Source organism: Anopheles funestus, chromosome 2RL (genome assembly GCF_943734845.2).
Source record: "Anopheles funestus chromosome 2RL, idAnoFuneDA-416_04, whole genome shotgun sequence".
Classification (NCBI taxonomy): Eukaryota; Metazoa; Arthropoda; class Insecta; order Diptera; family Culicidae; genus Anopheles; species Anopheles funestus.
Window position 1 is genome coordinate 31,023,839 of NC_064598.1, and position 22,887 is coordinate 31,046,725.

Here is a 22,887-nt window from a genome sequence, read left to right on the forward strand (position 1 = left end):
CACCCCAAAAATCTTAACGGTTACATTTCTTCCTTTCCGAAACAGAAAAAAAGCTTCATTTATCGTGCTAAAAGGCCCCGTTGAGGATGTTGATTGTCAAACGAGAACCAAACACCGGAAGCTCATGCTAGGCTTCTGAAAGATTTTCTTCCGAATATTTCCATTTCACGCTGTTTGTGGTTTGATTTCAGTTTTCCGGCGGATTTTTGGAAACGTTCCAAGCACATTTTTACGGACGAATTCATCCCTTCTTTTCTTAAGCCAATGCCTACAACAATGTGTGTGCGTGCACCATTGTCACCCACACGGGTTTGACCTCAATATGTAGAGGGTTTCACGCGTTTGGTACAGTTTCGACATGACTGGCAAATGAAAATTGATGAACGCATTGGTTTTATTGCATACCGCGTCAGCTTCACTTTTTTATCTCACTCAATACGTGAAAATCAACAACCAGAGGGAAGGCATATTTCCCTCCCAAGTCGGAAGCTGATTGACACATAAGCTTGGCGCCCACTGAACGGTGGCCGGACGGCAGCCAAAAGCGAAGTGCTATAGATTTATCACCCGATTGTATGGTTTGGGTAAGGATACCCGCTGGTATGCTTGAAGAAAATGAAAAGCTTTGTGCTGTGGGCGGATAATGTATTGGAAACTCTCCGGTGGACTATCGTAAGGAGCAAAAGCAAAACAGCCCCAACGATTCGGAAGATGTTACACGCGTATAGTTACGCACGTACTACACCAACACCACAATAGCTGGGAAAGCGTCACAATCACAGCTTTAGAGAGCATTTCAATTCCATCCCAATTTTGTTGGGATGTCTTCCTGTTTGGTGCGCCTGTTGAATGAAGCTAAGGTTACCAGTAAAAGGAATGTAGCTTCAAAATAAAAAAATCTCTCCATCTTGTAACAGTGTTCAATCAGCTGACTGGCGGAATGTTTGAGCGGACGGAATTTTAAATCAGTCAGTGATTTACCAAACGCTTCACTAGTCCACATTAGCTCGATGGTATATGCTTTCCTCTATCGTCAATTTTCATGTCTCGGTAACCGGATGATTCGCACAATGGATTGTTCAAAACCGTTCGATTTTCACCATTCTTCTTTCAGGTGATCGGTTGGTATTGGAAAATACGACGTTTTACCGTTTTCAGGCAAATCGATTTTATGGAGCCGATCGCGCGGAACGCTTGGGAAGAAAAGAATGAATATTTAAATTGAAGCCGAAGGTGACTATTGTAACGATGCCGGTCACACACCCGCTCCAGCACACCAGTTGTACGAGACATTACTATGGCAAGCAAAGTTCCTGCAAAAAGGCTGCAAGTAAACGGCAGTTTCGACAACTCGTTAACACGAATGTTAACATCGGTGAAGCATCCCGTGAGTTAGCATTTTAAACTTTAATCAGTTGTACGATCGATTTTCTTTTGACCGGATTTTTGAAAATGTTGGAAAACTGGGAACAAATGTGTATATAAAAAACACGGAAAGATTGAGCTATTCTTTTTTTAACAAAGAAGGAGCTTCTTTGAAATGTAGTGCATACAATAGAATTAATACAAAGTATTAAATTTTGCTTTTGTGCGAATGAGAAAGGAATTTTTGAACAAATGTGAGGTGAGTGCTTTGTAGGGCGTCAACTTTATTTGCAACCATCTTCCCACGCAGAATCTCCCTTTAGGTACGATTGTAAATTATATCTCCTTATTTGCTGCTTTAAATCACACAACAAAACGTAAGAATGAAATTGAATTTTGACACAAGCAAATAATTCATGACTTCAACAAAGTCGGATGTTGAGTCTGTCGGCCACCGCTCGGTGACTCACTCACTCTGGAAATGCTTCTTTGTATCGTGTAACGTTGTTGGAGAATGATGAACATTTGTCAGATTCATCACCATCAGCAAGCATATAAACAGTGGTAGCTCGGTTCAAATAATAAACGTGCAAAAAGTTAAAAGGGGTATTTTTATTGTTCGGTACGTTGTTGTGGTACGCGGCATGTTCGAAATCCCCAAAAACCGTGGTGGAACAGTGAAATCAAACCGCGCCGAGATCGGCCGGAGAACGGCAGTTTGGAAATTTGTGAAAAGCCGTCCAAAGCGGCAAATAAATCCAAACAAAATGTAGCACGGAGGACCTAAATAAACAATGGCGTGTACTTTGCATGCCACGTGCGACCATTCTCAGGACGGATCTGACACATAATGTTCCGTGAGCGCGGACCGGAAATGGTTTCCCGCTGGAACAGGGAGACGAAACCAGTACTAACCATCATGATCGTGAGCCTTACACGTTTCCGCTTTTCACTCGTAACCAGCCAACGTTGGTGTTTCATTTTTCATTCCTCCGATAAGTTTTAATGGAAAATGGTGGCCAGCCGTTGCACTGGTTGGTACTTCCGGAAAACAGCTCAATGGTTCGGTATTGGTGTTGCAAGTTATTCTTTCCCGCACCTTGCCATAATAAGATAAAATGCTTAATTTTTCATACTCGGTGACTAGAAGGTTACCACCAGAGGTGCTGGAACAATTCCAAGGGGATCAAATTTTCTCACGCTCCAAAATTCGGTTGAACAAGCGAATGATTGCCGGACGGTTGTGGCACGATACGGGTGATGCTGGTAAATAATTTAGCAAAACCCTTGGATCATTGGCGAAGGCCACTCACAACGGCAAAACGTGCCGAAAGTACAACGTCTCTGGAGTTCGATACTATTTGTATTATTTTTACAATCTTTCTACCAATTATGGAACTAAAGCAGGATTCATCATAATGCATAGACAAAAATATGAAACAGGCAAAGATAGCCATATCGATAGCAGGGAACTTTATTTTTTGTGTGGTTAATAGCATAGCTGGAACGTACCACATTGCTTCGTACTTGGACCGTTTGTTTGCTTACCATCTTATCATCAGCCCACGGGAAAGCAAGAAACAAGTGGCACAAAATTTAAGCTCCGAGCTTACAGCGGTTCCGTAGCTGTAAGGTATTATATTTTTTTTTTGCCATTCACCAGCGAAATATGTCTTTTCGTCTGTATGTACAAAGTTTGACCAGGATCGTTCACTTGGATTAGGTCATGTTGTCCGATCTTACCGTGTTCGGTATGTATGCCGAACGGATCGTCTTGGCTGTCCGTTTTCCACAGTGGCCTATTTCAACATTTTTTATTTGGTTACCGACGGAAGCGCACTGTTCTTTACTTTGGCCTGATGCTCGGAGCATAGTAGCACTTTGCACAAACGTAGGAAGACAGCATCAGCAACAACTTTTTCGTGTAATGCAAACCGTCAACAAGGGACCATAGGTTTGGATTGTGGGCAGTACTTGTCGATTGCCGAGTGGCTTCATCATCGGTAATATTTATAATCGCCCACAACCCACCGGGGTAGCATTTCCACTTTTCTAACAAAAAAAGCCTATGCCAAAAGAAATAGCTTTACCAGCTATATTTTGATGGAAGTTGGGATAGAAAGACATTGGTTCTGTATGCACGTTTTAGGAGAGTTTAAAAATTTAAAGTGAAATAAATTAAACCATGAGATCCTCGATGACGATGAACAAATAATTTCTATTCATATGGGTCTCATGTATATACAATAATATACATTTTCTTTCTTTAAAAGTTTTGTTGTATATTTAAAAATTTAAATGATTGTAATACACGCAAAAATATGGTATATAATTTCTATAGTTCTTCTCAAAACTACAGAAAAGCTTGAAATTAAAATAAAAGTTTTAAGATGTTGATAATTATATTACATAACAGTAAAAATAATTTACAAAAAAAGAACTATTTCTAGCTTATGTATAACGATATACATACATCCATCGAATACCCTCATGAGCATAACAAGTATTACGTGACTATTGAAGAAACTTTATTAAATGAAATTATATTATATTTTGAAAACAACTCCTTGAATAACATAAGATATCAGAATGAATTAAACAGTAGCTTCTTATTCGTTCGCTTATCAAGATCTAGGAACAAAATAGATCCTTGTACATCAGGTTTCAACGCAAGGTTTAGATAATAATTGAATACAATTCGTATGCACGTCATTAGTATCCATATTGGAGAGTAAACTTCAGTATGAGTTGCAAAATAGACCAGAAAAAGTATTGATTATGAAACAGAGACAAGGTCCACCGTTAGGAATCCAGGAACAAGCCTAACGATCTGATCACGTTAATCTGCTGTTTTTAAGACTGCCAATATACAGTATACTCACCGGTCGAAGCTAATTCTGGTTAATCCAGAAAAAAACCTGACACCCGGGATATATTGGCCTAAAGGCAAAAGGAATCCAGCGAAAGAGTTTTCGAAGTTAACCGAACGTTGCGCGGTCAATTCCACGGTGGCGGAAGCCGCATTCCAACTTTGTTCCCGCAACAACAGATATAAACGTGTAAAGAACCAATTTGAGTTATTGATTGATATTTTTCCTAGTGTTTTCGTCGGAGAACTTCTCTTCTCTGGGCTTAACGACCCTTAAGGTCAGGTTATGCCGACGATTTCTGGTATTCTAGACTTATTTTACCACGTAGAAGGATAGTCAGTTTTTGCTCCCGGGGGCGGTACGGATGGGATTTGATACCCGGTTCTGTCATGTGGATCCGGCGTCGTTTATCACATACACCACCACCGGGCCGTCAGAGAACATGGACACCCATATTACAAATTCTAGCTTATCAACACTTTTTTTGTATTATAGATATACATATAGATATATCTATATAGAAAAAGATAAATAAAAAATCGGAATAATTTTATTATTTTGGAAAGAACTGAAAAATAGAAAAAAATAATCTAAAAATTAAATTAATGGAAACGAGTCGTAGCAAATATTCTCCCCGTTTGCAAGATGCATTAATTTTTCTCCAACATACATATAATCGAACCAATTTTCCCTGGTCTTTAAACGCACACAGGCAAAACCCCGGGTACAATTTCTCCCTCGCAATCAATGGTAGTAGCAATGTGATGCGCGGCACCAGCTCGGTATCCAATGAAAAATGGCAAAAGCATCAAAACCGTTTAAACCAATCGCTGCCGTAGCGTGGGGCTACGGATTGATTTATTTATGCGCCCCATTCCCGGCAAGAGCAGTGTGGCACCGCACTGCTTTGTTGCTGCGAACCTGCAAAAGACACTTACCTGTCGCTAGCAGGACCGCTTCGGTCCAATTAAGCTGCTGCGCGATGCTTTTCACAGCGTACGAAACTGTTTCGTAAGAGGGAATGAACTTTTCCGTCGCCTGTAAAGAGAATGGATCAGAAACATAAAAACACGTGAAAGGAAAGCGAAAAACAACCGGCGGGCAGTGGAAATGTCACCAAACGCAACGGCCATTGCAGTGATAGATGGAGAGCGTAATGAAAAGACTGCGACCATGATGGGACGGGACGGAGGTGGGTTTCTAAGTTCTGGAAATTTGAAACGTCCCAAGGATGAAATACGAGTTTGGCGTGAAGTGCTTCGGCGACTGGCCACTGCTCCGCTACTGTCAGTGGGATAGAAAGCAAAAAAAGGCAGTCAGCCAGCCGGTCAACGTGACCGTTGCTAGGGAGGTTTTGCCTACGCGACGGAAAGTGCCCTTGACAAGCATTTCATTCTTTCGTTGAGTGACACACGATACGGAAAGTTTACGCTTCCGTTGTATTATTACCACGTTCTAGCGAGTTTGCTATTACGTTGTCAAACGTTCCATCTTGCTCTCAAAAGATGGCTCTATCGATGGAAGCTATTCTATCGATTTCGAGCGCTATAGTTAACCGAAATATGATAACTTAACTTAAAGGACTGTTTTTGATAAACGGATCGTACATGAGGCAAATCAAACTAGTTCAACTAGCATTACTGAAATCAAGTCAGCATTTAAATTATAATATGATACTTTTAAGTTCCTCACACCTAGCTGCATTAAAAAAGGAAATGCCGCCCTTGAAAAACTCCATCGCCCCCCCCCCCCCCCCCCCCAACCCTATTTGCTCTAGATAAATGGTGAAAAAGCTATTACAAATTCAGCAGGCACTCGAGAAACAAGCCACAAGACGTACGGCGTACTGTTTGATTGATTTTGAAGTGTGCGTGAGCGTCACGAAAAACGGGAACGCAAAAAAAGTGTAAAAGATCAAGCTGTGAAAGTTTTCCCTCGTCTTTTTTTGGCGTGGAAATCCATGTAGTGGGTTGGTTGAAAAAAAAATTGATGCCTCTTCCGAATTGTTTCCCGAAACGGAGTGGCCCCACTTTTTGAACGGGTGACTTTATGCGTGGAGAGAGTTGGACTGTCATTTAACTTTTTCCTGTCTCTATCTTTCTCTTTCTCTCTATTTCTCTTTTTCTGTTTCTTTTAACATCCTGTGCTCGTTATCACCTAGCTCAAGTCCAACTTAGAAAGTTGATTGTGGTGCGTTTTGTGGTGTGCCACAAGGCGAGCTGGAAATGTTTGAGAAAAGCTTTCAAGAAAAATAAGTTGTTCCAATCGAGGCCAACTTTCAGCGTTAAAGCAAGCCTCAATATTTTGCAGGCTCAGTCGCAATTTGAAGTGGTCATATATACGAAGGAAAGTTCGATAAAGCGAACACTGCCGTATGCTGCTGGCACGAATTCGAAAGGTTCGTGAGTTTTCACGCGAAAGGAGTGTCTGGTGTGCTGTTCGTCGGGGGTAACGTTTTAACTACAAGATGGTTTCGTGTTCAATATCATGAACCAACCAAGCGTACATGGAAGTTGCCTGACCGTTAGCCAGATCCTTACAGTTTGCCATTTACTCGCCATTAGCAAATTCCACGAAAGCCGATAGTGATAACGACAGCATCCAAGCGAAGATGCCTGTTCCGAGTCGGAATACTCGAATTCCCAATGGCGCTGGCCGATGTTTACCTTTTACCAAGCGCTCATTACGATAATGATGTAATCAATTAACAGGTGCCTATGCTGTTCGTCCGGCGCTATTCGTTTTGGTGCCATTTCACGGTATATGTTTGCCATTTGGTGAGACGTGTTGGATTTATTGTTTGTTTCCTCCGCTCATGTGTGGCACTAAGGTAAAGTTTCTAGATACAGATGGTTGTTTTATAATGAAAAAAAAAAACGATGCAAACCGACGAGGGGAGCATTGGGGGGCAATTTGGCGCACGTTAGCCACGAAGAGTGAACATACCGCATAGAGTAAACAGGCACAAATGTCGCACGACAAGTCACAGATGTTCCTGTGCTATTTTCGAATCCGCGATCTTCACAGCGGATACAAACAACAAAACAAAAAATATGGCAATGAGTTTTTAATCTAAACGAAGCAAACATCAAAGCTTTGCTTATCGTTCGTGGATGATTATAGCACGCTGAAACTTATGTGTATATACAACGATCGCTGCCAAGCAATTAGATGCAACAACACTGACAGCTCCATTAAAACATTCTTTCGAGCGAGAAAAATGGACAGAAACCCATCGAACGGGCAGAACGGGGCAGAAACTAAAATAAAAACGCAATAAACAAAATTGGGATGCAGAATAAAAGATCGTCGTTTTTGTGATGGACCAAAGAAAAAAAAAACGAGAAGAAATTTCATCTTCGTACCTACACCCACCGGACCGTAATATAATCAAACCTGAATTTTTCCCCAACATATTTTCGTCAGTTCAAAGTGCTCCATTCGAACTGGACGTCGTTCGTCGTCCTGCGATTGAAGGCTACGAGCGGGTAATACTGTACTGTTCTACCTTCTTCAACGGTACCATCATAATCAACGTTATCGTCATTACAGTGCTTATTCTATTGCTTCTCCTTATTCCCGCTTTCAAAAGAAAAGAAAGCTTAATACAAAAAATATGAAAACCCAAAACACTCGCCACCCCATCCCATGCTCACTTCGGAGAAGTTGATTGCGGCGTGATTATGTAAATAAAACTGCATAAATTATGTTTTGCTTCGTTTCATTTCGTTTGCCTTCGAACTCGGAGGCTGGTTGGTTCTGGATTTTTGGTGCCGCCAGATGCTGGTACCGGTCGGGAACCATTCGATAGCGATGGCTGGTTGGCTGTGTGTGGTGGTGTTTTTCTTTCGCACCTATCGTGTTTATAATCTCACTGCATAGCAAATTCCACGGCAGTACGGTCGGGTGAATACTGACCTCCATTAAGAATGATGCTTTATACACTGACATTGGCGAAATGATTGCCTGTCTTTACTGTGAAGGACTTTGGCAGGTGGTTTTGATGCAAGCTTTAATTAATCTAAATGTGTTGTATAAGTCAAACCACTCACGTTGAAATATTTGATCATAAAATATTTGACGTAAATCGTTATAAAAATTAAACCTCGTGCAAGAATAACTTTGCGGATACTTAAAATATATCTACCAAATTGTGAGACAAACAAATCTTTTTCGAGAATTCTTTGTAATTTGTATTTATACGGAGATCGAAACAGCAAACGTCGAGTTAATTAGGCAAACAAATTGCAGCATGTAGTCCCTATGGTACGATCCCTTTCGGTTTCCTTCTTCCATTTATCGATGAGAAATCTGGAGCTGTTAATTTGATTCTATGAAAATAAATCTCGTACCATTTTTCTGCTTCGTTAATGTGTGTTCGATAAAAGAAACCTTCTCCTCATGTAGCAATGATTAATTTGGTTTTCACAAAATTTTATCCGAAATTGGTAGTATGGAACGATGTTTTTTTTTTTTTGCTCGGTTAGAACGGCCTGGCCGTATCAATAATATGGGGTAAGAGTCTGCATTAAGGCTTTTTTAGACCCAATAATGTGATTTTTCAGGAAGTTTAGCTGCATTATTTCAATTTGTTGAAAATAGCAGCCACAAACCATTTTATTTCAGTGGTAGTTTATGTGTAACCATTTTAGCTGAAGTTATTGGTTGCAATTATTTAATGGGATTTAAGAGAGATATGTTTGTTTTGTACGGCGAAGAATGTTCCGGATGATAATATGAGATTTTTATGATTAGATAACTAAAGACAGTGCTTGATGAAGATGCTGAACAATGACAAGACGAACCCTCAAATACGCAACCCATTCCCATCATTGTGAAAGTAATGGAAAGTAATTAGAGATGAGAATACTCACTCTTTTCAGACAGTTGATACAGTTTATAGGGATTTGAAACTTTTACTCACTCTTTTGAGAGTGATAAACATGTTACTCTAAACTAATCCTACTCCTTGGCGTTTTTACTCACTCACTCTCTTTGCCGACTAATGACTCACTCTTTTGCGTTTCAATTCACTCAATAAGAGTGAGTAAGTGTTTTGGTACTCTGTTTGCGTTTTTGGGTTGTTACTCATTAGTCGGCACAGAGAATCAGTGAGTAAAAGCGCAAAAGAGTCAGTCATTAGTCAGCACAGAGAGTGAATGAGTAAAACGTAAAGGAGTGAGTAACAGTGTCATAAAAATTCCTTGCGCTGAGTTGAAACTATGAACTCCTTGCACGATTAAACTCACTCACTCACTCACTCTTACTTAGTGTGCACATCTCTAATGCGAATGATCCGAAAGATGCAAAATTTGCTTTTAAATAACCTGTAGTTTAAGGACGCCGAACCAAATTTATTCATTTAAGTCTGGAACAGCAAAATCGAGAGTCGATGATCGACAGTCAAACCGAATGGAAGGATGATAATGCTGTGTATTTGGTGGGACCAGCAGGAGGTGGGCTATTATGAGCTGTTGCTGGACCATACGAAAATATCTTATGGGAGACTTTTAGACTCATTCAAACTTTTATGGGAGACAAGCCGTTGAAGTATTTGAGCCAAGTACTGTAACAAAAAAACGGTCTCAAAACAAAATGAAAACGCTCGTCCACATATTAAGGCACATATGGTTAAAACATATTTAGAAATAAAGAAATTGGAAATCCTGCTCCATTCGGCCTATATTTACTGCCTATATTTATTAAGAATAGTGTATTTTCGGATCGATCGATAAGGAAGACAAGAACTTATAGACTGTTTTCCCAAGGTGATGCAAAAAGCAACACTATTAACGAATGCATAAATATTTTTCTCTTGACATATTAAATCGTGCGACAGATCTCATACATTCATAAAACTATAAATCTTCTGGTCTTTACAGTTATATTTCTCGTGCATCTCTCTTAAACCCGATACAAGCTCCAACAGAGTTATTCAGAGTGTGAATTCTAAAAGCTAACCCCTAACACATACATGGCCCAACTTATAACGATTAGGATGCATAGATATGTTGGTGTAAATATACAAGGACGTGTTTGCCAGTTTTTCTTACCTTCATCCTTGGGCACGGCCAAAAGAGCACCAGCTTCCTGTAGACGGTTGATAAGTGTGTCGAAAGGCTGTCACAGTATCCGATGAAGCTGTCACTTTCATCCGACATATAAAGAACGGTCGCAAACGCAGGATCGTCCAGCCAGCGCTCGAACGAAACCATATCTGTGGATGGAAGGAAAAGAGTGAAGCGATAAGTTGTCCGTAAAATGTGATACGTGTGCTCTACTAAATAAATACCTAAACGAAATGGGAAACTTAAAAAGCATGTTCATTTTTGCATAGAACACCATACAGTGTTTCTAAAACTAATTTAAAATCACAAATTTAACGATTGACCGAAAGAGTTGAATGGAAAATCGCTGCAAACATGCGGTTTGTGGTGGATTTTGGAAAGCTAGATGTTGTAATTTATTTTTCCTTCATTCAAACACGACCATAAGAAGATTAATTCCGGTGTAGAAATTTTCGAAGCAGCAGACAAACCATAAGCATGCGTGTAGTGACGGCAGAATCGGATCGAAACCGAAAACGATCCAACCGAAATCGAGTTGTTCGGTACGATTGGTGGCTTGGTTGGTTATCGAGAATCGGTTCAATCTGCCCGAGGGGCAATTTCGGTACAGGAACGCTACGGAACGATTGGAGTTAGCCCGGCGGCACGACGATGACGGATAAATTGGATTACGTCTGCGTAAAATAAAAAAGCAAATATATTAGATAGATAAATCAATTACGGCGGATGGTGTTCTGCTTGATCGCGACCGCGTACCGGAACCGGGCGTTGGAAATCGTGGGAAGCAACCGACGGGAAAGAATCAACCATTTCCTTAGCTATTTTGCTTTCGGTTTTAGTGAAACGTTGAATCTCCACGCATCATCACGCTTCGGGGGCAAAGATGGGCGCACCCGTTTTTGGGAAGTTTGGAGAAAAGGGGAGTGATTGAAGAGCGATACGTTAAACGATCGAAGGGTAGGTCGTGAAGTTCAGTGGAAACTGACTTGAAAATGAAGTCATCCGAATGGGTTCCGCTTGTTCAGAGATAAAGAGGAAAAAAACAGGAAGACTTGGGGAAATTGCTGCTATTTGAGGGGGAAAAAGGAAATAGATTGCTTTCGTCAGAAATAAAGTTATTCATCGATTTCGAAATAAAGTAATTACAACTTGACGACAACCGGATCGAATTCATTTCATTTCTCGCCTGCGATTGAGTGGTCGAAAGGTGATTGGCACATGGTCAAATGGCTGTAGAAAGGTGAAAAAAGTGTGTGAAAATTTCCTTACTTTAACAGCATCCATTTTATCGCTCTTTGCTCTACAGTGGAGGGTTAAACTTTGTGCCATTTATGTAAACTTTATCCACTATTCGAGAAGGTGTAACTGTTGAGCTTACACGGAAAGTGGCCCGAACAAACCAGATTGTCAGTTTTGTTAAGCAGCAAGAACAGAACGAAGTTAACCATTCAAACTTTTATGCTTGAATTCAATTTAAAACATTCGCGGGCAAATGCTTCGAAATGCTTCGAATGGAAGAAAGCGAAGAAAGAAACACATATTGAAACACACTGGACAGGTTTTTCTTATCGCCAAGTTCGGAAGTATAATCGGGCTTAAGGTATGTTCACGAACGGGGGAGGGAAAAGTAACTTACCGTGCCAGGAACGGAACTGGATCTGCTTGTCGAAGTGAGAAAGCGTCAGATTGTCGCTGCCGTCGTCGTTACCGCTTACCACCACCGGTGGCCGGTTAGTTTGCAACAGTTTGACAAAGTTGTGAAATCCTTGGCGTAACTGGTCGATGGAAAAGTTTTCAGGTGCAACCACCAAAACCCTGCCGGCAGTGTTATTCAGCATGTCACTGTGTAGGTCACCCTCGGTATGCTGATTGTCGGTCTTGGTGGTAAGGTGTGTGCGCACGAAGGGTAACGTAACACGTTCGTGAAGGCTGCTGGTACTGCCCGAGGTGACCCAACCGGAAATGTCGAAAGACGTAGAACTACCCGAAGCGCTCGTGATCGTAGCAATATTGTCACTGCCAACGGTGGAAAAGTTACGTACCGGGATGCTGCTAGTGGTGGTGAGAGGACGTGGAAGGACGTGACCATCGATAGTGGCAAGATCAATGAACGAATTGAGGAAGAGCACTGCAAAGATCAGCAGTCTTTGGGTAACGTTGTACATGCGGCAAACAGGTGGCTTCATGTGGGTGACCATTGGTTCGCTCTCATCGGTTAGTCACACGTCCCTCCTAAGCTGGCCGTGGGCCGGAGTCCAGTGTAAACATGCGAACGGGGCAGCAATTTTCATACCCAGTCCACACCTGCGCGTGCACCTTCCCAACCCAACCGCTTTGATATGTTGTACCCAACCCGCGTGTGTGTGCCCCGTTTTCGTGGCCAATGATAAATTAGTTCGCTTGGTGCATTTTAATGAACGCGTCCGCCACGGGTAACATCGACGATGGTCGGTGGTGGCTCACCCACCGCTATCTTAGTGTTGCATTATTTAATTAGTGCTACAATGATCAGCTCGTTAAGATGGTTCCAGCAGTGGCAGCACTGTCCTTAGCGCAAATGGCGTCGGTTGTGCAGTTGGGTGTGCTTTCATCCGGATAGTATCTCCAGACGGGATTGAATATACGGAGCCAATCTAGTGGGAAGAAAAAAATGGAATAAAGAGAGTTTTAATGATTCAGGTTTGAAACATTCCCCTACTATACAAGAATTTAATTAATAACAAGTAGCATGATAATTGTTTGGTCTGACACATAGATTGAGCTAGTAGATTTAAATCCATATCCTTTTTAGTTTGTACCAAAAAGCGAATTCGAACATAGTGAGCTATTAAAGTATGTTAAAGTATTATGTAGTATTATTATTATTAACTATTATGTTAAAGTATTTCTTTGTGAAAGGGGAAAAAACAGTTGAAGCCTAAAATTGATGAAGAGGACACTGCTTCACCAAAATCAATCATCAAATATTTGTATGATAAATTTAAAAGTGGTGAAATGGGCACTGTGAAGAAAACCTTTAAAATATGATATGATATGAGGAAGATCTGTGCAAAATCAATTGACTATCTTAAGAAAGGAAAGACCATTAACAGAGACTACTATATCAAGTTATTGGAGCGTTTGAAGGTCGAAATCACCAAAAAACGACCACATTTGAAAAAAAGGTTTTGTTTCATCAAGACAACGCACCGTGCCACAAATAAGTGAAAACTATGGTAAAAACTCATGAATTAGCCTACGAATTGCTTCCGCACCCAATGTATTCCCCAGATCTGGTTCCCTGCGACTATTTCCTTTTCTCAGATCGCAAAAGGATGCTCGCTGGGAAGAAATTTTCTTCGGATGAAGAGGTGATCGCCGAAACTGAGGCCTTTTTTGTGCAAAAAGGGCAAATACTACTACAAAAATGGTATCGACAAATTGAAAGATCGCTATAATCGATCGAATATGTGTTGAATATTATATATGTTATATGCTAATATGTTGAATAATTTTTTTTTGCAAAAAATTGTGTTTTACTATCATCGGCCAAACAATTATCAGCCTACCTGTTATATTTCCACAAACAGATAGTAAAATGAAAATCAGATAATAAGAACTTTTGATATTGTTTGTTAGGAACAACACGAAAGAAACTCCCTGACATTGATGTGTGCAAAAATTGATGCGATGTTAACCTGGATCCGAAAACGATTATGTGTGGAAATTGAGAATTTATCAACGTTTTCCGCGCGGCTTAGGTATTTGCACCGGGAACTAAAGCACCATTCAACCATCCCAACCGGATCAGGTGTTAGATGATTTATTTTTAAAACATCATGCGAAGCGACAAATTTTCTCACCATTATGCTGGAAATTCAATCAACGCCTGCAAAAAAAGCACGTTGTTGATGTATGAAATGGCATTAGGATGAGAAGGCGAGAATGGCTCATCTCACCAATCGCTCGTGCAGTAATCATTCAATAACAGACGAAAGAAAATATAAAACAAAGGAGAGCAAAGTGTGGCACAGAGACAACGAAAGGCCAAGGTGCTTTATTATGCGTGGGATAAATGGTGATGAAGTTGATAGGGAGCTTTTGTCTTTATAAAAGATTCACAACCTCTTTTTTTCTTCTGAGTTTGTTTTAGATTTAATATTAAAATAAATTTATTCGAGCTTTCAGTATTGGTTGGTTGTTTTTTTGGATATATTCTAGGAATTATACCTCGTGTATGATAGATTTTAAAAAAAGTAACTTTAACCTTTTCATGAAAAACTTTTTTTTATTCATGTAAAACGGCCGTGCCGTATTGCTGTCATGAACAGTTTAGAATTAATAAAAATATGCAAGTAAATATTTAATGTTTTTTCAAACTTTTTTCATTAATCTCAAAGCAGTTTTTATGTTTACAGTGCATGAACATTCACAGAAACAAATAATTTGGATTGTTTTCAAAGGTGCACATATGAAAAGCAGTAATAATGCTGCTAAAGAGAACTTCCTGTTGTTTTTGGGAATAGCATCAAACGAGCAAAAACCCAGCATCCGGCTACAACCCGACTGTTCGCGTTGAAGTACACACAACGGGAGGCTTTTTCCACTACGCTGGCAATAAACAAACTCGCTCCGTAAGCCCCACCGGTATGCGGTGGCTCAAGTGTGCCCTTGCACCATTTCAGTAAGCTTTAGTGAACAAAAAAATCCTTTCGAACGCGAAGGTCGACCCTGAGAAAAGCCACATTACCATCACCTACCGATACCGCAAGAACTGACAGAAGAACGCAATAGAACAGGGTGCGAGCAAAAGCCATACCGATCAAATGTTGAAATAATTACTTTTCTCAAAAGCACTTTCAAAGGACTTTTAATTAATTCCGCGATGGGATGCACGGGGGGCCGTGGAAATACACAAGGTTTGCCACATCCTGGCGAACCGTTCAGCACTCGGTTAGGTGGAGCATTCATAAGCACTCGTACGTTTCTTTGCCACACAACCCCCCGCTTGTATGCCCTTGGCAGAAGGTGATCCTCTCCCGTGGGGGAATCCTTACAGGCGTTTAACCTTCGACGTGAAACAGACGACTGCAGTATAAAATGCAAAAAAGCGAAAGAAAGAATGGATAGGAACGGTGTATGAATAAAATACGTGTTGACGTGAGTGAAAAGTAGAAGTGGAAAAGAAAACATGATATAGGGAAAAGAAACCGGAATCGTTATGTGTCACGAGTTGTTGCCTTCGGGATGGACCACGGTGCAAAACCCGGTCCGCACCATCGTTTGCGCATTCGTTGAAGGATAATATCTTTCGTCAACCGACTCCCGTCTTTTGGGTGAACTCGGGGAACACGGTGAGCAGGACGAGATGCACATATGAAGCGGCGACACATTCATAACCGATTGCATAGGAGCACGGGTTGTCCGGGACAGGAAACGGGCATAAGCTCTCCAGCGCTCTTGGTGGATGCCAACTTGGTTACGTAAAAATAAATGCATATGTAATGAAGCGCATAATCGCTACTCCTCGCCTCTGCAGCCGACCCATCCTTTATGTGTGGAAGGTTTTCTTTCGTCACCGTACCCGAATGGCCATGGCCATGGTGGATGTGAAGCGGAGCAATGAATCCTACCGCCGCACAACTCGATCACAGACGACTGTCGATGATGATGTAGGCGAGTTGTCGCGAATAAGGTGTATGATTGCGGCCAGCTGACAAAGAGGACAGTTTTACGGGGGAGGGGGTTACGAAATGCAAAGATGAGACGGATTTGCACCGAGCAGATGAAGAGAAGCGTAAAATAAAATGTGTAACCTTTATCCCGTACGGGATGAAAAACACTTTACTGGGCACTCGCAGAAGACGGAGCATTAGTTTTCTAGCAAACCGGAAAGTAATGCTTGCCAGGCGGGATGGTGGGTTATGAAAACATTCCCAACCATCTGTATGCATCGTAATGTGAATGTGGAGTGGTCTGCAAGGTTGGATGAGTATCTACACAAAAAAAGGAACGAACCACTTTTCTTGGTACCTTTTTGAAACCCCCGGAAGAGATGTTTGGATCGCTACACTGTATGCACTGTCCGTTGCACAACTTACCTTCATTGCAATGCGATGCAATTTACGCAGTGGCCGGCACGGTGCACAATCCTATTAATATTAATAAGCAGTTGATCAAAGGCTAATGCCGGCAAAGGTTAGACATGGTGTAGTGGACGAGAATTTGTCTAACCTTGAGGGATTTATGGCACTCTCTGCGGAATCGGTTTGAGACTTGATGCATGATTTACACTTTTTCCCCCCTTTAATCCTTATTTTTCAAGAGGAAACTTTTGCCTGTTTGTTACTCAATAGTAATTGCGCTAGGATCGCACCGGTTGGCCAGCTCCCAGAAGGAAGAGGCTCAAGGACATCCTTTTGTCTGCTGTGGAGTTTTTTTGTACAACGCTCAATGTTTTCTTTTGTTGCACAGGTGTATTATGCAGGATGCGATCGACGCAATCAATAAGTTGAGATTATCTAACAAAAGTTTAGATAAGTTAGTTGTGCTGATAATGCTATTATCAGAAGAGATTGAGCAGAGAAAAGTCTTATTCGTGATAGGGAAAAAGATGAGTTCTCTTTCATTTTCTATGCTATTTTTGTAAGGATATGCTTGTTTTGTAAGGATAAAAAATTCTTTGTTGAATAATTTAATACTGGTACTGGACTTATTCACAAGCTGCTAATTTTATAATCAATTATCTAACTGAAGTTTTCATTATTGAATTTGTTTACTCGTATGTTCTCGATCAGGCCCAGTTCTCCCGTGTCTATGTAATCAAGGACTTGGGTGTTTGGCTTGACTCTAGTTTCTCCATGAGGCCTCATATAGATTCCTAGGTGTGAAGGGCTTCGAGGACGCTTGACATCATAAAGCGCATTGTTCGTGATTTTTGTGATCCGATGTCTTTGAAGACACTGTTAGGTCGTTGCTGGAGTATTGCTCTGTAGTATGGGCCCCGACTGCTAGGATTTATATGGAGGACATTGAACGGGTGCCGAGATGCTTTCCCAGATTTGCAGTTGTCAAATTTATGGGTGGTTCCTCTGCTACCCTGCCCAATTATGAGTCCAGGTGTCGACTGCACGGTATTGACTCCTTTCGAGAATCGCTGCTCCTTATTTGTCCAATAAGAACTCCAATCCTTATTTGTTGCTTCCCATCTTGCTCGATTGTATTGATTTACCTATGTTGCTCTCCTCGATCCCCCTCTATGTTCCTAATCGTCCGTATGCGTCCACCGTAAATTATCCCCAGACGTAGCACTGCCGCAGGTCGTTCGGACCCATTGTTGCATGCTCTGCGATCGTTTAACTCCTCTTCCCACTTTTTTGACTTCCACTTCCCTTTAACCTTCTTCCGTTTCCCTCTTAGATTTCCCTTTTAGCCTTTCCACCCTGGCCATTGAGCTTCTGTTATGTTTATTTACATGAACTTCCTGTCTTGTCTGAGTTTTAGTTTTACTTTGCAGTCATATGTATATTATGTTTTAAGTACTCTATGTGTAGCATTACGGCAGACATACAACAATAAATGAAGCAATAGTGCTGATGACTCATAGTACTTAAATAAAATTCAAATAAATTAATAACTTAAACTTTTACTCAAATGATAATATAACGATGAGCAAAATTGTAAATAACCAAATTTCAAACAATCACATTTTTGTGTATATCAAAAAAACTATTTCGATTGTCTATAATTTCAATACTTCACATTTTTCTGTGCATTTTTTATATTGAGTATTTTAGTGATGGGTTGTCGGAATCGTACCCATGGTTCCGAACCGCTTCCGAGCATAGCAACTCCGGTTCCAATTCCGGCTAGGTTTAAACCATGGTTCTGCCTGGAACCCTACGGAGCCGTCCGGAGGCGCTAGTCGGCAGCCGTAGCCGCCGGAGTCATTGGAGCTATCCGCAACCGGCTGAGCTGCCCGGAGCAGTCTGGAGCCATCGGAATCGGCTGAATCGTTGGAGTCGTTGGGGCTGAAATGAATTGAAATTCCAGAGCGCTTCAAATCGTCTATGATACCGTGATATAACCTAGATTAGTGAACGCTGCGCTGCCGGCGAACGGCTCCTTGCTACTCTGGACGACTCCGACGTCTCCGACTAGCGGCTTCGGACGGTTTCGACGACTTCGACTGCCGAATAGCGACTCCGGGTGGCTAAAGACTAGAGATGAAAATAACAACTCTTTTAAGTGAGGCAACTCGTTTATTGTAAGCAAGCATGTAGCTTTTGAGCATTTGAAACGGAATACATGTGTACAACACCCAAACTAGACAAATGAAACTATCCAGGCTATGTATGTATAGTCTTAGCTTTTTTTGCGAAATTTAGCAAAATTTATAAATTGATATATTTTAATACGAATTTGTTGAAATAAGTTTCTTTTCACTCAAATAATAATTGAAATAACAAAAAGAATAAAAAATAATACAAAAAAAATAAAATCTATAAATTTGCCAATCTCCTAAAGCTATAGCCTCAGCCTTTTTTTGATAAATTTATCAAAATGTTTAAATACATGTGTTTTAATGCAAATCGGTTGAAATAAGTTTCTTTACACTCAACTACTGCTTTAAATAAAAAAAAGAATAGGAAATCATAAAATAAAATTCTAAAAATTTGAAAATTTTCTAAGCCTATAGCCTTAGCTTTTTTGTGAAATTTTGCAAAACTTTATAAATTGATGTATTTTAGTATGAATTTGTTGAAATAAGTTTCTTTTCACTCAAATAATGCTTTAAATAGAAAAAAGAATAGGAAATCATAAAAAAAATTATAAAAAATTGAAAATTTTCTAAGGCTATAGCCTTAGCTTTTTTTGTGAAATTTTGCAAAACTTTAAAAATTGATGTATTTTAGTATGAATTTGTTGAAATAAGTTTCTTTTCACTCAAATAATGCTTTAAATAAAAAAAGAATAAAAATTAATTAAAAAAACGGCTTCGGACGGTTCCGAACTCGAAGTATTGCACTTTTTTACGGAGCGGCTACCAAAATTGATGGAGTTATTCGGAAGCGAATCCATTTTTTTGTCGAATTTACTATTCTATTTACAACCAAAAAAAATTTTTTTCATTTGCACTACTACCCAATAACTATGAAAAATATTTGCCGCTGATAGATCTGAATTTATGGCACACGAATAAACGTAACGTACGCATAGTTTTCGTAGTGGTTGGTTTAAATTTTCGCAATAAAACGTGCAATAAATATAAACACGACATTTAAAATGAATTTCGCTTCTAAGCATCTATCTTCATCCCAGGTTCAGGCTTGTCATTTTGAACCGCTTAGTCGCTTTCCTTTCGTTACCCGTGCGCTAAACTACCACGGCCATATTGACAAATTGTTTTGCTCACAAACAAATGGTATCATGGCGTTGTACTAAAATGCAGATGCACCAAAACATTTATGACTATTCACAAGCCTCCAGATAATGCACCAAAAACCATGTTTCCATTGTGACACCGGCAAATAGAGAAATAAATTTGCTTCACGTTCACGTACAATCCGTACCCCGGCATGAACATTAACTAAAATGGGGAGTTAATTTGATATCCATTTTATGATTATTTCACCAGGCGGACCAGAACGTATCGATTTCTATGGCCCCTCTGTTAGAGATGGATACCCATACCCAGTTAGCACAATTCCTGAGTGAGTGTAATGCGGTAAGAACAGCTGTTAATTGCAGCCAGTGTGGCAGATGGCTCTTGTTTATATACACTTTGACGGGATTTTACAGCTCAATTAAAGCTTATGGGAAATTAAAATCTATTAAAGGTACTGCTACAGCAATTGATGACATCAGACAGGGATTTGTACATGTGCGAGAGAATTATTGCTGAGAGCAAGTGTTGTGGTAGCAAATCGGATATTTTATTGTTTACTCCAATGGAATCAGATGTGCTCTATACGCCTGTAAAATTGTTGGTACTGTACGTTCCTTTCCTTGACTTTTCATAGTGTTCTTATGCTTTCAAATGATCAATTACAACAAAATACGTTGGGCGAAGTGTCAAATATTCTTAAGAACATTGTCAAGAATATAATCCACCTTGTCAAGAATGCTTTTAAACTTTAAATTGATCACTTTGTAATGAATGGGATAGAATGAATATGAGAAAAAAATTCAACGACACTCACGGTACAGAAGCGTGGATAACGTTCTGTTCGCTGTGCTATTAAAGGTATCAAGCAAAGATCAATATTTATGATGGAAAATTAATCCCATATAGACATTATTCAGTAATAATGTAAACATATGAAATTAATTTATTGTTTATGTTAGACACTCATATTAACCTCAAATATAAAATCAAAACGATCGTATGTGGTGTCGTTACGCTCGTCATAATCATCAATTAATTTACAATTAACAAGAACACTAGAACGGCCTAACATCAATTCATTCGTGATACTGTAATATATATTTTATGACGCTGAAAAATCCAGTCGATGTTGACAGCTAAGCCGTGTTTCGTATTAGATGGTTTGAAATATTACCCATCGACCAGCCGCAACCGCAACCCTCTCCCGGGTTGTTGTGGTGTTGTTGAGTCGTTTGGTTGTATTTATTCACCCGCCGTTTTTCCGCGACCTGCTAAACGGAAGCGTTAAGCTATAAGCGTCCATTTCGCGTGTGTTGCTTGCCGGAAAGGGAATGAAGAAGGCTAACCGAGGGGGGAAAAACAAAGATTCACACTATAACGTGGTGGTGCAACTAAGGCCACACCGAACAACGGGTCTGAGGAAGCAGCAAAAAAAAAACGGGGGAGAAGCATTACGTATTACAAGTAAATGAGCTGATCGACAAACAAGCAAACGACAACGCGACGAATGATTTCCGAGAGAATCTGTCATGATGCCGCGCCTGTCATGTTTATGCGGTTAGCTTGTTAAAGTGGTGCGAAAAGGAGCAAAAGTTTCTACAAGTTTTGCCCCGTCGCGATCACCACGAACCCCGCACCCATGACACACAAGATGGACGCACTTAATGAACACGCTTCAACACTAGCAGCATCATTCACTACCACCTCGTTTTGGGCGATGGTAGAACAGGAAGGATGATAACCGGAAGCCGGAATGAATTGGCGAAATGAAGCCGTTTGGTACAAGCTCGTTCGGCGGTCACCGAACATCTTCGGATTGGCTTTTTCAGTTTGTCCCGTACGCCCTGTTTTCCGTTAGCGTGCGCTGACTTGCCTTTCTAATTGCTCACCAAACGAACTGTAGCACCGTTGGGAAGATCTCGGTTTCAAGTGCTCGAGCACTCGACATGTCGACACTTCAGCATATATCTTCTCCCCCCTGTTGCGCGTCTTTGCGGTTTGCTGCGCTGCAGCACTTGCGTGCGTCGTCCGTTTGGAGGGGTACACAACGCGACGCGGTTGGTTTGAGTGAATATTTTTAAAGTTTGACCACATTTTCGGGGGTTACTGCCATGTGTGCTGGTCGCGTTTTGAGAGCGCAAGTTGTCAGCCATTGTACATCATCATCATCGGGCTCATCGCATCACAACAATCGAAGTTTTGGTAAACAGATGACGTCAGGTTTCCCGTTTTGCGAAACGCCACCGCATACGTCAAGATGTGTGCTGGTGGCCACCAACACAGCCGGTTGATGATTGGAACAATCCGTTTGCACGGCAAAAGCCGATCATCGTCGTATCGACATTTCACTCTCGGTGTGTTAAAAATAAATATCTTCAAACCCGTCCGAGAGTTGTTGCACCTGTTGTTCGGGGGGGTGCTCGCGAATGCCATTTTCGATTTCGTTACCATTTCGTTACCAGCGGTACGGAAAAAGGTGCCGCTCATCCGGCACCGGCGGTAATCCATCGTGATCCGGAAGGGAAGTTTTGCACCGTCAATCCGGTGAGTAATATTATCGACACAGACACCATAGTACCCAAGGGGTACGTGTGCTAACTGGTTGCGTTTGTGAATAATTTCTTCTGATGAATGTTGGCATCGTTCCCTGGTTTTGTTTTTTTTTCTGCTGGTAACCGAACACCGCTGAACAACCATTCGAGCTGAAGTGGCGGACCACACGACAAGCAGCAAACCGCAAAGATCGTGTGCGAAACCGTAAGCACATAAAATATAACACCTGTACGTTTTGTGGGTGCATTCGAGGCGAAGCGGATTGGCAGCTTACCAAGGAGCTAAAATGTGATCTCCCCTGCACCAACTGCACAACTGCGGCTCTTGCGGCGGTTTGCCGTTGTGAACTTGTTCTTAAAGGTTGCAAAAGGCCCTAACAAGGCCACCTTTTTGCGAAAGGTTCTCTAAACCACAGCGCAACGTAGTTTGCTTGGTTGGTTGTTTTTTTTTGGTGTCTTTCCGTATAAACTATTCGCATCCCCACGCTCGGCGATGAAGTGATAATTGAACGATACTGCTATCAAATGCATCGCCTCTGACACAGGATCTGTACAAAAGCATCAAACCGTTGCGAGACCTGGTGTTAATGGGCTGTAGAGATGACAAAAGCGATTTTAATTTTGCAACTTAAAGCAAGAAAAAAGGATCAAATTTCAAGTAGTTG

At 40.9% G+C, this 22,887-nt stretch overlaps 1 protein-coding gene across 2 annotated transcripts in view; it reads right to left on the reverse strand.

Annotated features, from left to right (window-relative positions):
* The window catches only part of LOC125764274 (uncharacterized), a 63,004-nt gene that overhangs the window by 31,812 nt on the left and 8,305 nt on the right, over nucleotides 1–22,887 (reverse strand). For both annotated transcript variants that reach the window (XM_049428328.1, XM_049428327.1), the window contains 3 exons: nucleotides 11,940–12,936; nucleotides 10,289–10,452; nucleotides 5,174–5,273 (listed from right to left, as the gene is read on the reverse strand). In XM_049428328.1, coding sequence (XP_049284285.1) covers nucleotides 5,174–5,273; nucleotides 10,289–10,452; nucleotides 11,940–12,501 — 826 coding nt within the window. In that variant the 5' untranslated portion in view covers nucleotides 12,502–12,936. The remainder of the gene's footprint in view (nucleotides 1–5,173; nucleotides 5,274–10,288; nucleotides 10,453–11,939; nucleotides 12,937–22,887) is intronic.